This window comes from Salmo trutta, chromosome 5 (assembly GCF_901001165.1).
Source record: "Salmo trutta chromosome 5, fSalTru1.1, whole genome shotgun sequence".
Taxonomy (NCBI): Eukaryota; Metazoa; Chordata; class Actinopteri; order Salmoniformes; family Salmonidae; genus Salmo; species Salmo trutta.
Genome location: NC_042961.1, coordinates 7,847,675 through 7,861,919, shown reverse-complemented (window position 1 = coordinate 7,861,919; position 14,245 = coordinate 7,847,675). Strand labels below are relative to the sequence as shown.

At 44.9% G+C, this 14,245-nt stretch overlaps 1 protein-coding gene across 7 annotated transcripts in view; it reads left to right on the top strand.

The window, feature by feature from the left end:
- The window catches only part of LOC115193592 (potassium voltage-gated channel subfamily H member 1), a 92,011-nt gene that overhangs the window by 21,622 nt on the left and 56,144 nt on the right, over positions 1-14,245 (top strand). For 5 of the 7 annotated variants that reach the window (XM_029752382.1, XM_029752381.1, XM_029752379.1 and 2 more), the window contains 3 exons: positions 4,366-4,392; positions 4,695-4,852; positions 6,434-6,705. In XM_029752382.1, the coding sequence (XP_029608242.1) occupies positions 4,366-4,392; positions 4,695-4,852; positions 6,434-6,705 (457 nt within the window). The remainder of the gene's footprint in view (positions 1-4,365; positions 4,393-4,694; positions 4,853-6,433; positions 6,706-14,245) is intronic. The other 2 variants (XM_029752383.1, XM_029752380.1) reach the window with 1 other exon arrangement.

Below are 14,245 nucleotides of genomic sequence, written 5' to 3'. Positions count from 1 at the left end.
CCTCGTGGAATGTGTTTACATGTAGCCTAGGGCTACAAACGGTTGCTACCTTCAGTTGTCATTTAAACAAACCAAACTAGACTCAAGTTAGGAGCCAGTACTGTGTGTGTGCATGCCTCCATTTGTGCCTACATCTGGTGGTGGTGTCCTGATGTGTCCCTTTGTGAGTTGTTGGTGGATGAAGGACTTGGCTGTGTCGGTGGTATAAAGTGCTGCAGTGGTGCTTAACAGGCTGATGCTAACAGGACTGTGAGAGGCACCAAGTCTATTGTATATGCAGGTACAGCACTTTGTCGGCCTCTAGTCTTTCAGCTTCTCAACTCGCGCCGCGGTTAATGCTGACAGACACCAGGACATTCACTGTCAGCCTGACGAGGCTCTGTCCAGCCAGCTGCTATGGACAGGGAAAACGAGGCTCTGTCCAGCCAGCTGCTAAGGACAGGGAAAACGAGGCTCTGTCCAGCCAGCTGCTAAGGACAGGGAAAACGAGGCTCTGTCCAGCCAGCTGCTAAGGACAGGGAAAACGAGGCTCTGTCCAGCCAGCTGCTAAGGACAGGGAAAACGAGGCTCTGTCCAGCCAGCTGCTATGGGCAGGGAAAACGAGGCTCTGTCCAGCCAGCTGCTATGGGCAGGGAAAACGAGGCTCTGTCCAGCCAGCTGCTATGGACAGGGAAAACAAGGCTCTGTCCAGCCAGCTGCTATGGACAGGGAAAGCGAGGCTCTGTCCAGCCAGCTGCTATGGACAGGGAAAACAAGGCTCTGTCCAGCCAGCTGCTATGGACAGGGAAAACGAGGCTCTGTCCAGCCAGCTGCTATGGACAGGGAAAACAACATATACATTTCTGTATGACTGGGGATTCATGTGGCCTAATGTCATTAGAGGGCTTGATCATCAAGTAATTATTGTACTTTTGGTTGTACATTTGCTCACGTGAATCATCTATACTCAGCAAAAAAATAAACGTCCCCTTTTCAGGACCCTGTCTTTCAAAGAAAACTCGTAAAAATCCAAATAACTTCACAGATCTTCTTTATAAAGGGTTTAAACACTGTTTCCCATGCTTGTTCAATGAACCATAAACAATTAATGAACATGCACCTGTGGAATGGTTGTTAAGACACTAACAGCTTACAGACGGTAGGCAATTAAGGTCAATTATGAAAAATTAGGACACTAAAGAGGCCTTTGTGCTGACTCTGAAAAACACCAAAAGAAAGATGCCCAGGGTCCCTGCTCATCTGTGTGAACGTGCCTTAGGCATGCTGCAAGGAGGCATGAGAACTGCAGATGTGTAACAACAGCTGCGCAGGATCGGTACATCCGAACATCACACCTGCGGGACAGGTACAGGATGGCAACAACAACTGCCCGAGTTACACCAGGAATGCGCAATCCCTCCATCAGTGCACAGACTGTCCACAATAGGCTGAGAGAGGCTGTAGGCCTGTTGTAAGGCAGGTCCTCACCGGCAACAATGTCGCCTATGGGCACAAACCCACCGTCGCTGGACCAGACAGGACTGGCAAAAGTGCTCTTCACTGACAAGTCGCGGTTTTGTCTCACCAGGGGTGATGGTCAGATTCACGTTTATCGTCGAAGGAATGAGCGTAACACCGAGGCCTGTACTCTGAAGCGGGATTGATTTGTAGGTGGAGGGGCCGTCATGGTCTGGGGCGTTGTGTCACAGCATCATCGGGCTGCGCTTGTTGTCTTTGCAGGCAATCTCAACACTGTGTTACAGGGAAGACATCCTCCTCCCTCATGTGGTACCCTTCCTGCAGGCTCATCCTGACATGACCCTCAAGCATGACAATGCCACCAGCAATACTGCTCGTCCTGTGCGTGATTCCCTGCAAGACAGGAATGTCAGTGTTCTGCCACGGCCAGCGAAGAGCCCGGATCTCAATCCCATTGAGCACGTCTGGGACCTGTTGGATCGGAGGGTGAGGCCTAGGGCCATTCCCCCCCCCAGAAATGTCTGGGAACTTGCAGGTGCCTTAGTGGAAGAGTGGGGTAACATCTCACAGCAAGAACTGGCAAATCTGGTGCAGTCCATGAGGAGGAAATGCACTGCAGTACTTAATGCAGCTGGTGGCCACACCAGATACTGACTGTTACTTTTAATTTTGACCCCCCCTTTGTTCAGGGACACATTATTCCATTTCTGTTAGTCACATGTCTGTGGAACTTGTTCACTTTATGTATCAGTTGTTGAATCTTGTTATGTTCATACAAATATTTACACATGTTAAGTTTGTTGAAAATAAATGCAGTTGACAGTGAGAGGACGTTTCTTTTTTTTTGCTGAGTTTAGGTAATTTTTGTAAGGATTTGTAGACCTGTAATTTCTGATAAGATGACATGGCTGGAGAGAGAGGAGACGCGAGGCCATGGAGGTGGTCGAAGTCACAAATTGAATACCGAATTCTTCTGGATACATGCAAGTTACATCTTAGACGCAAGGGCATAGTACATAATGAATTGCATGGCAATTCCGCCCACAGTCTGGTGATCAGAGAAGCATGGTATAATAACCTTGGGGGTTAAAAGACAAACAGCTCAAAGGCAGAGAGACAAATATTCTTCTGTCTCAAGATGATGTAGTCATCCTGATTTCCGTATACATGCATCATTGCAGACGTTGGTTGAAATGAAACTGATACAACTTTCAGTTGAACAATGAGAGCAGAGAAACATCTGCTACTATGGGTACAGCTTGAGCCTGTTCAAGGTCGGATTGTCACGAGTTGAGGCCTCTGCTGTGTGATCTGGGGCACAGAGAATGATGGAAAGACCATTTTAAGTTATATGTGTGAAATTATGCAGGTTACTCATGATATGATTGCAAGCAAAGATATGTAAGGGTGTGGCATCTGATTGGAGTTGTCCTCCATTCTCAATAACTCCTTCGATCGATTAGACTCCACCCTATACGATCTCAACTCTACTCCGTCCTCAGATTACTGTGGCTTTTTAGCTGCAAACTGAAAAAACTTTGCTATTCCTAGTACATGTAATAGAAAGTCTACATTTCCACTTGATTATTTGTAGTGGCAGTTTAGACTCGAAACAGACACGTTCGCCATAGACTGCCCCCGACTGTAAGCTAACATTAGCGAATGTTTGTGGTTAACAGAAAACAAATTGAATGTGTTAGCTAACTTTCAAACTAAACATATCTTAGTAACGCTGTTGAGGCCTTTATAATGTTATAATAATTTTAATGCTTAAAATAAGCCTTCACAAATCCTTTATCAAGCCTACTGTATGTAGATGCTTCACAAATCCTTTATCAAGCTGATTTAAACCCAGCAAAAAAAGAAACGTCCTCTCACTGTCAACTGCGTTTTTTTCAGCAAACTTAAGATTCAACAACAGACATAAACTGAACAAGTTCCACAGACATGTGACTAACATAAATGGAATAATGTGTCCCTGAACAAAGGGGGGGGTCAAAATCAAAAGTAACAGTCAGTATCTGGTGTGGCCACCAGCTGCATTAAGTACTGCAGTGCATCTCATCCTCATGGATTGCACCAGATTTGCCCGTTCTTGCGGTGAGATGTTGCCCCACTCTTCCACCAAGGTGCCTGCAAGTTCCCAGACATTTCTGAGGGGAATGGCCCTAGCCCTCACCCTCCGATCCAACAGGTCCCAGACGTGCTCAATGGGATTGAGATCCGGGCTCTTTGCTGGCCGTGGCAGAACACTGACATTCCTGTCTTGCAGGAAATCACACACAGAACGAGCTTCTTTCTTTTGGTGTTTTTCAGAGTCAGTAGAAAGGCCTCTTTAGTGTCCAAAGTTTTCAGAACTGTGACCTTAATTGCCTATCATCTGTAAGCTGTTAGTGTCTTAATGACCGTTCTGCAGGTGCATGTTCATTAATTGTTCATGGTTCATTGAACAAGCATGGGAAACAGTGTTTAAACCCTTTACAATGAAGATCTGTGAAGTTATTTGTATTTTTACGAATTATCTTTGAAAGACAGGGTCCTGAAAAAGGGCCGTTTTCTTTTTTTGATGAGTTTATTTGTAATATTTTGGAATGTGCATTTAAATCGGTCAACTGAAATTGTTACTAGGTAACATGTTCGTCGCATTCCACCATGCTCAATAAACCACATTAGTAATAAAAATAAAGTCTAATAGAGATTAGGTTTAGTGTCTCAACTTTTTATCACATTATCCTTTTTACATTAATGTGATTTACCTAATAATTTGTACATGTTTAAAGTTGTTTTGTTTTTATTTTCTTCTTTTCGGTTTTGATCATGCTCACTACTTTCTTTCTTTTCTTCTTCATCCCCGTTTCATTCTGTTTGCATGGTCCCTCTGCCTGTGTTTATTTGTGGAACGTGAAGAACTGGAACCATCGAGCTGTCACCCAAGTAGGCCTTTCATTATCAAACTCACTGAGTTGGTTTGGGTAAAAATATAATGCAGTTGTGTTAATCCTGGTGTATGTTTGCACCTGAAGTAATGGCTCTTAAAATACAGGACAACCCTACTGTTTCCATAGAACTGAGACATTATTTAAATCTCTTGCTGCTTCTCTCTCTCTCTCTCTCTCTCTCTCTCTCTCTCTCTCTCTCTCTCTCTCTCTCTCTCTCTCTCTCTCTCTCTCTCTCTCTCTCTCTCTCTCTCTCTCTCTCTCTCTCTCTCTCTCTCTCTCTCTCTCTCTCTCTCTCAGGGGATCAGCAGTCTGTTCAGTTCTCTGAAGGTGGTCCGGCTGCTGCGTTTGGGCAGGGTAGCTCGTAAACTGGACCACTACATTGAGTATGGAGCCGCCGTCCTCGTCCTGTTGGTGTGTGTCTTCGGCCTGGCTGCCCACTGGCTGGCCTGCATCTGGTACTGTTCTGACTGATTTACTGTATATTAAAAGTAGATTCAGTGAAATGATGTTGCCACGAGCAGCATTGCAATAGCGACATGCAAGACTTTGCTCTCACACAGTCACACAAAGTATTTGAGCATGTGCACGGGTTCACTTCACGCTGTTACAACATGGTAGGTACGGGACAAAACAGGGGAGAAGTTTAAGCTCCTGCTTCAACGGTCTTAGTTGCGGAAATTGTCCCACTATGCTGTTTACATTGTGCATCTACGTCATATCGCTGAGTCTGCCTTTAATGTGTTATGACAGTACTTTCCAACCCTTTCATCCAGGACCACCAGATGTTGCAGATATTTGCTGTAACCCTAAACTGGCACACCTGATTTTAACTAGTCAAGCCTTGATGATTAGACAACAAAGATGTAAACCGTCTGATGGTCCCCAAGGAGAGGGTTGGCAAAACCTGTTATAGGACTTATTCATGTGATATGAAGCCATTATGTAGGTACCCTTCAAAATACACTTATCATATTTTGAATAATGATCGCAGTAGTCAAAACAATCTGGCTACTGTGTTTGTTAATTGGCTACTGTATTTGTTAATTGCATATTTCTTCAGTGTTTCTTAATCCATCCCCCTCTGTTCCCCAGCCGTGGCATGCTTTTGTTCTGCCACACCTAATTTAATTAATCAAGAAGATTAGTTGTGGATTAGTGTTCAAGTTGAATCAGATGTCCTAGCGGTGGATTAGAACAAAAATGCAAAGTGAAACGACTTGGGAGTCAATGAATAACGGGTTGAGAAACAGCGCCTTTAAAAACCGTCATGCTCTGTAGTGTTGACAATGTCATGTGGGAGAAGTACGTTTCTGTTTCTCACCAGCATTGACATGCATTATTTTCTAATATGCTTCTTAATCCCCTAAGCAAAGTGAACCAACCTCTGACCTGTGTTGTAGAGGTACCCTTAACACTAACACTAAACCTAACCCCTACCCCTAAACATAAACCTATCCCTTCCCTTACCCCTTAAACCTAGCCCCTGCCCCTAAACATAAACCTATCCCTTCCCTTACCCCTTAACCCTAGCCCCTGCCCCTGCCCCTAAACATAAACCTATCCCTTCCCTTACCCCTTAACCCTAGCCCCTGCCCCTAAACATAAACCTATCCCTTCCCTTACCCCTTAACCCTAGCCCCTGCCCCTAAACATAAACCTATCCCTTCCCTTAACCCTAACTCCTACCCCTAAACCTAACCCCTAAACATAAACCTATCCCTTCCCTTACCCCTTAACCTTAGCCCCTGCCCCTAAACATAAACCTACCCCTAAACAGAAACATATCCCTTCCCGTCCCCCTTAAACCTAACCCCTACCCCTAAACATAAACCTAGCCCCTACCCCTACCCCTTAACCATAACCCCTAAACCTAACCCCTACCCCTAACATGGTTCTTTCTCTTCTCAACCTAACCGGTATCACCTGGTTGGTTGTCTAACTAGGCTTTAGCAATAAAGGATACATTTTTTTAAGCAAACTTCCATTGTTCTACCAAGAGTGGCTGAATATCTTTTTATCTTGACTGACTATAACAGGTACAGTATTGGTGACTATGAGGTGATAGACGAGGAAACGGGCATCCTACGGACAGACAGCTGGCTGTACATGCTGGGGGAGACGGTTGGCTCTCCATACCGCTTCAACGCTAGCGGGACAGGGAAATGGGAGGGCGGCCCCAACAAAGACTCGGTCTACATCACTTCTCTATACTTCACCATGACCTCTCTGACCAGTATAGGGTTTGGAAACATCGCCCCCACCACCGATGGAGAGAAGATCTTCGCTGTCGCCATGATGATGATCGGATGTGAGTACATGGGACTCCATGTTTTTTTTGTCATGATCTAAGGCAATGTTTCCCAATCCTCTCCTGGAGTACCCCCATCCAGTCCACATGTGATGTATTCCAGAATTTTCGCCGCTGATTTAACAGAAGGGCTTGACGGTTAGGTGACCATTTGAATCAGCTGTGGATTCTGGAGTACATTCTGGACTGGCTGGGGGAACTCTGAGAGGTTTGGGAAACATGGATCTAAGGGTTCCCTCATGTTTGCTTTTTCCCCGTGGTAGAATTCTGAATGAATAAATTATCCTCTCAAGTCTCATGATGGAATGTTGTTGTTAGAATTTAATTCCTTGGTTCTATATAAACAGAACACTGGAGCAGCTCGATCTGGTAATATTGTCATGTTCACTCCATCATACATTTGGGCTCCACTGACCCTAAAAGGCCAAGGCAGTCAAAATTCAGTTGTTCCTCTGTTTTGTATCATATTGTACCACAGTTGATGAAACTAACACTGTAAAAGTAAAATTTGATCGTTGTTATTTCCTGATTGTTGCTTGTTGAAATTGCAATCTACATAGAAACTTCTAATCAGCAGGTTTTTCATCGGTGGAGTTTTGGCTTGCCTGGTGACATCACCAGGCGGTATAAATGTAATAGACCAATAACAAAGAGCGTTCCAAACCTCTCTGTCAATATCAGCTAGTTTCACATTTACATCACATTAGGCTCCTCCATCACTTTGGTGCTATTCCCTTCCCCACTCAGACCACTCCCAGTGAGTCCTAGCAAAATTATTGCTTGTGTCATGGCTGTCGAAAGGAGCGGACCAAAGTGCAGCGTGGTTGTAGTTCCACATTTTATTAAATCCGTGAAACTTTGCAAAACAATAACTGAATTGACAAAAACAACAAACCGTGACGCAGAGAGAAATATACACTACTCAAAATATAATCACCCACAAAACCCAGGAAGAAAAACCCCTACTAAAATATGATCTCCAATTAGAGGCACGAGGACCAGCTGCCTCCAATTGGAGATCAACCCAAAAAACAACAACATAGAAATAGAACAACTAGAACTTAAACATAGAAATAGAAAACATAGAAAAACACAAAACACCCCCTGTCACGCCCTGACCAACTCTACCATAGAAAATCACATCTTACTATGGCCAGGACGTGACAGCTTGAGATATATATATATATTTTTTTTTTATTATTATTATTATTTTTTAATTATTATTATTTTTTAAATAATTTTAATGGAAAACTATTGCAGTAAGTTACTTCATTGTTACCCAGAAATGATTTGATATTGAGATAAAAATGGCTGTATTGGGCCTTTTTAACGGCTCTATTTTGAATTGATTTGACAAACCCGCTATCTCATATCCCCTTAAACTGTCTGAATCGATGGCCCTGCACTCCATCCAGCCAGGAAACAGGGAGCACAGCAAACACTCTACTGTCCCCAAAACCATTTTCTGACACTATTTCGATTCATTATATTTGGATCACAACGGCATGAGCATTTGTATGCAAATAACAAGTGTTTGCCACTCCTGAGCTCTTTGAAACGTTCATTCAGGGGTGATGAATCATCTAACCTGGTGAGATTCAATTAGTCTTACATCTATCTTCCATACTGTAGCTCTCAATCTCTCTCCAACAATATGGCTGCTGTTACTGTAACTCACATGATCACCAATATCATATCTGTCAGTGGTTATGGCAAAATGTAGGGAATGATCATCACCTAGCCATCCTTTTTATTCCATCCATCCATTTCGTAAGGCTACGTCTAAAGACAGCCAGAGACTGACACACGCATGCCCTATAGGGCACAGACCATAGACCAGTTATATGGCTGGCTGGCTCTCAGTTGTCTAGCTGCAGCAGGAGAACCAGAAGAAATATACTTGGCAGGATCAATTGAGCCGAGCAATCCCCCTGCAATCACTCACTACCTCCAGCACCATCTGCCTCAGCTGCTCTCACACCCTGGGTGCGTCCCAAATGGCACCCTATTCCTTACCTAGTGCACTACTTTTGACCAGAGCCCTATGGACCCTGGTCAAAAGTAGTACAATACATAGGGAACAGGGTGCCGTTTGGGACGCAGACCCTGTTTCACTCACTACTTTACAGCACCCACAGAATAACAGGTTCAGATGCACTCCCTGCACCTCAGCCTCCGTTTCCATGGTGAGAGACAAAGAGGGAGACAGTGAGAGGTACAGCGGTTGTATAGGTGCATTTCAATACTCTGAATTGGTTTCTCCTTGTTTCCATTTCATAACCTGCAGAGCTCCAAGGTTGTTTTATGCACCATTGTGGCATAAATTAAGTCCTAGTAGGGATTCTATACACTTTAACGATGGAGACACAATCCAAGAGTTGGGGTTTGTGTATTGTGAAGGTCATGCTGTAGGTTTTGTTCTGAATAGAAAGAAGCTTGGAAAAGCATTAGAAGATTCAAGTGGAATGACTATTGTATGATTCCATCCAGTTTAAACCCTGACAGACTATTCCATTAGTCGCTATAAAAATGTCAGACTCGGCACGATTCTATTTTTACCAACTGCGTGATTTGTTATTGGCAGCAGCCGAAGATCACATCATTGACAGGGGAATTATACAGCTGTCTTGTCACTATAGCAACGGTTGGCCCTGAGCATTATAGGGTTTTTGACAACTGTCTGTAAACTGTCTTCAAAGAAAGACAGCTGTTGGCTGATTCCATTTAAAGCAGAATCACTGACAGAACTCTGGTGCTATAACAAGACCTGATGGAGAGATTCAGATGAAACAGGGACAAAGGTATTAACACACATGCTGTACTTAAAAATATTAGGACTTTAGGATGCCTAGGATTGGTGACTCTTTACTGTAGGTGTCCTGTCTTTATGTGTTATGTAGCTGTTATAAAGGCTTAATGAACGCATTCATAAGGCCCCCTACAGTAAAGTGTTACCAATCTTAGGCATCCTAAAATATTTTGAAGTAAATTATGTGTGTTAATACCTTTGTCCCTGTTTCACCTGAATCTCTCCATTATAACACCACTGCTCTGTCAGTGATTCTGTTTATTGGTTTATTCAGATACCCATTAGCTTTTGCCAAAGCAGCAGCCATTCTTCCTGGGGATGCATGTTTAATGTATAGTACAGGTACGGTATATTTTGTAGACTGTGTAATCACTTTTTGTGGCTAGTTGCAGTTTCTGAATATGAACATTAGCATATTATTGTCACATCATATGGAATATTGATTTGCTGATGCAAACATATCCCCAGAGGGACAATGACGTGGCTGTTGACGAGCCAGCAGTGTTGCATTGATGACACACACACACTCTATCTCAGAAGTACTAATAAGGTTCGCACAGCCAAGAGAATGGTAAAGTAACACACACAAAGAGCAGAGCAGGTCTCTTTCCACTGCCTTTGATCCCATGCCATACCAAGCTCCAGGTGTTACCTTCCATCCTGTCCAAGCACCCCAAGTAACATGGCTCCAGGTGTTACCTCCCATCCTGTCCAAGCACCCCAAGTAACATGGCTCCAGGTGTTTCCTCCCATCCTGTCCAAGCACCCCTAGTAACATGGCTCCAGGTGTTACCTCCCATCCTGTCCAAGCACCCCTAGTAACATGGCTCCAGGTGTTACCTCCCATCCTGTCCAAGCACCCCAAGTAACATGGCTCCAGGTGTTTCCTCCCATCCTGTCCAAGCACCCCTAGTAACATGGCTCCAGGTGTTACCTCCCATCCTGTCCAAGCACCCCTAGTAACATGGCTCCAGGTGTTACCTTCTATCCTGTCCAAGCACCCCTAGTAACATGGCTCCAGGTGTTACCTCCCATCCTGTCCAAGCACCCCTAGTAACATGGCTCCAGGTGTTACCTTCCATCCTGTCCAAGCACCCCTAGTAACATGGCTCCAGGTGTTACCTCCCATCCTGTCCAAGCACCCCTAGTAACATGGTTCCAGGTGTTAGCTTCTATCCTGTCCAAGCACCCCAAGTAACATGGCTCCAGGTGTTACCTCCCATCCTGTCCAAGCACCCCTAGTAACATGGATCCAGGTGTTACCTCCCATCCTGTCCAAGCACCCCTAGTAACATGGCTCCAGGTGTTACCTTCTATCCTGTCCAAGCACCCCTAGTAACATGGCTCCAGGTGTTACCTCCCATCCTGTCCAAGCACCCCAAGTAACATGGCTCCAGGTGTTACCTCCCATCCTGGCCAAGCACCCCTAGTAACATGGCTCCAGGTGTTACCTTCCATCCTGTCCAAGCACCCCTAGTAACATGGCTCCAGGTGTTACCTCCCATCCTGTCCAAGCACCCCTAGTAACATAGCTCCAGGTGTCACCTTCCGTCCTGTCCAGAGAGAGAGAGAGCGGGAGAGCGAGAAACTATTTGAGGTTTGTAATTTCCACTTTGAAATGTCAGACTTGATTTTCCCTTACGAAAAATGTATCCTGCCGTAGCAAACTGGGACAAATGAAGATCCTACATCTGTATCTGTCCACTAAGAAGTTAGTGAGTCTACAGTAGAGAGGAGAGAGATAGAGCCCTAGTCTACAGTGGAGAGGAGAGAGAGAGCTCTAGTCTACAGTGGAGAGGAGAGAGCTCTAGTCTACAGTAGAGAGGAGAGAGAGCTCTAGTCTACAGTAGAGAGGAGAGAGAGAGCTCTAGTCTACAGTAGAGAGGAGAGAGAGCTCTAGTCTACAGTAGAGAGGAGAGAGAGCTCTAGTCTACAGTAGAGAGGAGAGAGAGCTCTAGTCTACAGTAGAGAGGAGAGAGAGCTCTAGTCTACAGTAGAGAGGAGAGAGAGCTGTAGTCTACAGTAGAGAGGAGAGAGAGCTGTAGTCTACAGTAAAGAGGAGAGAGAGAGCTCTAGTCTACAGTAGAGAGGAGAGAGAGCTCTAGTCTACAGTAGAGAGGAGAGAGAGCTCTACTACAGTAAAGAGGAGAGAGAGCTCTAGTCTACAGTAAAGAGGAGAGAGAGAGAGCTGTAGTCTACAGTAAAGAGGAGAGAGAGAGCTCTAGTCTACAGTAGAGAGGAGAGAGAGCTCTAGTCTACAGTAGAGAGGAGAGAGAGCTCTAGTCTACAGTAGAGAGGAGAGAGAGCTCTAGTCTACAGTAAAGAGGAGAGAGAGCTGTAGTCTACAGTAAAGAGGAGAGAGAGAGCTCTAGTCTACAGTAGAGAGGAGAGAGAGCTCTACTACAGTAAAGAGGAGAGAGAGCTCTAGTCTACAGTAAAGAGGAGAGAGAGAGCTCTAGTCTACAGTAAAGAGGAGAGAGAGAGAGCTCTAGTCTACAGTAGAGAGGAGAGAGAGCTCTAGTCTACAGTAAAGAGGAGAGAGAGAGAGCTCTACTACAGTAGAGGAGAGAGAGCTCTAGTCAACAGTAGAGAGGAGAGAGAGCTCTAGTCTACAGTAAAGAGGAGAGAAAGGGCTCTAGTCTACAGTAGAGAGGAGAGAGAGAGCTCTAGTCTACAGTAGAGAGGAGAGAGAGCTCTAGTCTACAGTAAAGAGGAGAGAGAGCTCTAGTCTACAGTAAAGAGGAGAGCTCTAGTCTACAGTAGAGAGGAGAGAGAGCTCTAGTCTACAGTAGAGAGGAGAGAGAGCTCTAGTCTACAGTAAAGAGGAGAGAGAGAGCTCTACTACAGTAGAGAGGAGAGAGAGCTCTAGTCTACAGTAAAGAGGAGAGAGAGAGAGCTCTAGTCTACAGTAGAGAGGAGAGAGAGCTGTAGTCTACAGTAAAGAGGAGAGAGAGAGCTCTAGTCTACAGTAAAGAGGAGAGAGAGAGCTCTAGTCTACAGTAGAGGAGAGAGAGCTCTAGTCTACAGTAAAGAGAGAGAGAGCTCTACTACAGTAGAGAGGAGAGAGAGAGCTCTAGTCTACAGTAGAGAGGAGAGAGAGAGCTCTAGTCTACAGTAAAGAGGAGAGAGAGAGAGCTCTAGTCAACAGTAGAGAGGAGAGAGAGCTCTAGTCAACAGTAGAGAGGAGAGAGAGCTCTAGTCTACAGTAGAGAGGAGAGAGAGAGCTCTAGTCTACAGTAAAGAGGAGAGAAAGGGCTCTAGTCTACAGTAGAGAGGAGAGAGAGAGCTCTAGTCTACAGTAGAGAGGAGAGAGAGCTCTAGTCTACAGTAGAGAGGAGAGAGAGCTCTACTACAGTAAAGAGGAGAGAGAGCTCTAGTCTACAGTAAAGAGGAGAGAGAGAGAGCTGTAGTCTACAGTAAAGAGGAGAGAGAGAGCTCTAGTCTACAGTAGAGAGGAGAGAGAGCTCTACTACAGTAAAGAGGAGAGAGAGCTCTAGTCTACAGTAAAGAGGAGAGAGAGAGCTCTAGTCTACAGTAAAGAGGAGAGAGAGAGAGCTCTAGTCTACAGTAGAGAGGAGAGAGAGCTCTAGTCTACAGTAAAGAGGAGAGAGAGAGAGCTCTACTACAGTAGAGGAGAGAGAGCTCTAGTCAACAGTAGAGAGGAGAGAGAGCTCTAGTCTACAGTAAAGAGGAGAGAAAGGGCTCTAGTCTACAGTAGAGAGGAGAGAGAGAGCTCTAGTCTACAGTAGAGAGGAGAGAGCTCTAGTCTACAGTAAAGAGGAGAGAGAGCTCTAGTCTACAGTAAAGAGGAGAGCTCTAGTCTACAGTAGAGAGGAGAGAGAGCTCTAGTCTACAGTAGAGAGGAGAGAGAGCTCTAGTCTACAGTAAAGAGGAGAGAGAGAGCTCTACTACAGTAGAGAGGAGAGAGAGCTCTAGTCTACAGTAAAGAGGAGAGAGAGAGAGCTCTAGTCTACAGTAGAGAGGAGAGAGAGCTGTAGTCTACAGTAAAGAGGAGAGAGAGAGCTCTAGTCTACAGTAAAGAGGAGAGAGAGAGCTCTAGTCTACAGTAGAGGAGAGAGAGCTCTAGTCTACAGTAAAGAGAGAGAGAGCTCTACTACAGTAGAGAGGAGAGAGAGAGCTCTAGTCTACAGTAGAGGAGAGAGAGCTCTAGTCTACAGTAAAGAGGAGAGAGAGAGAGCTCTAGTCAACAGTAGAGAGGAGAGAGAGCTCTAGTCAACAGTAGAGAGGAGAGAGAGCTCTAGTCTACAGTAGAGAGGAGAGAGAGAGCTCTAGTCTACAGTAAAGAGGAGAGAAAGGGCTCTAGTCTACAGTAGAGAGGAGAGAGAGAGCTTTAGTCTACAGTAGAGAGGAGAGAGAGCTCTAGTCTACAGTAAAGAGGAGAGAGAGCTCTAGTCTACAGTAGAGAGGAGAGAGAGCTCTAGTCTACAGTAAAGAGGAGAGAGAGCTCTAGTCTACAGTAGAGAGGAGCACTGGAGTCACATGGACCTGTGAATTATCTGATCTTCATCTTCAAAGGCAGCAGTGACAACTTAATGATATAATATTCTGTCACATATGCTTCACATTGCAGACAGCATGCAGGACATTTTTTTATCTTTATTTATGCAGGGAAGTCCCATTGAGCCCTGCTTCAAATCCTCTGTCAGAATACTATTTTATCAAATCCTCTGTCAGAATACTATTTTATAGCAAATTAACGGACAAAGGATT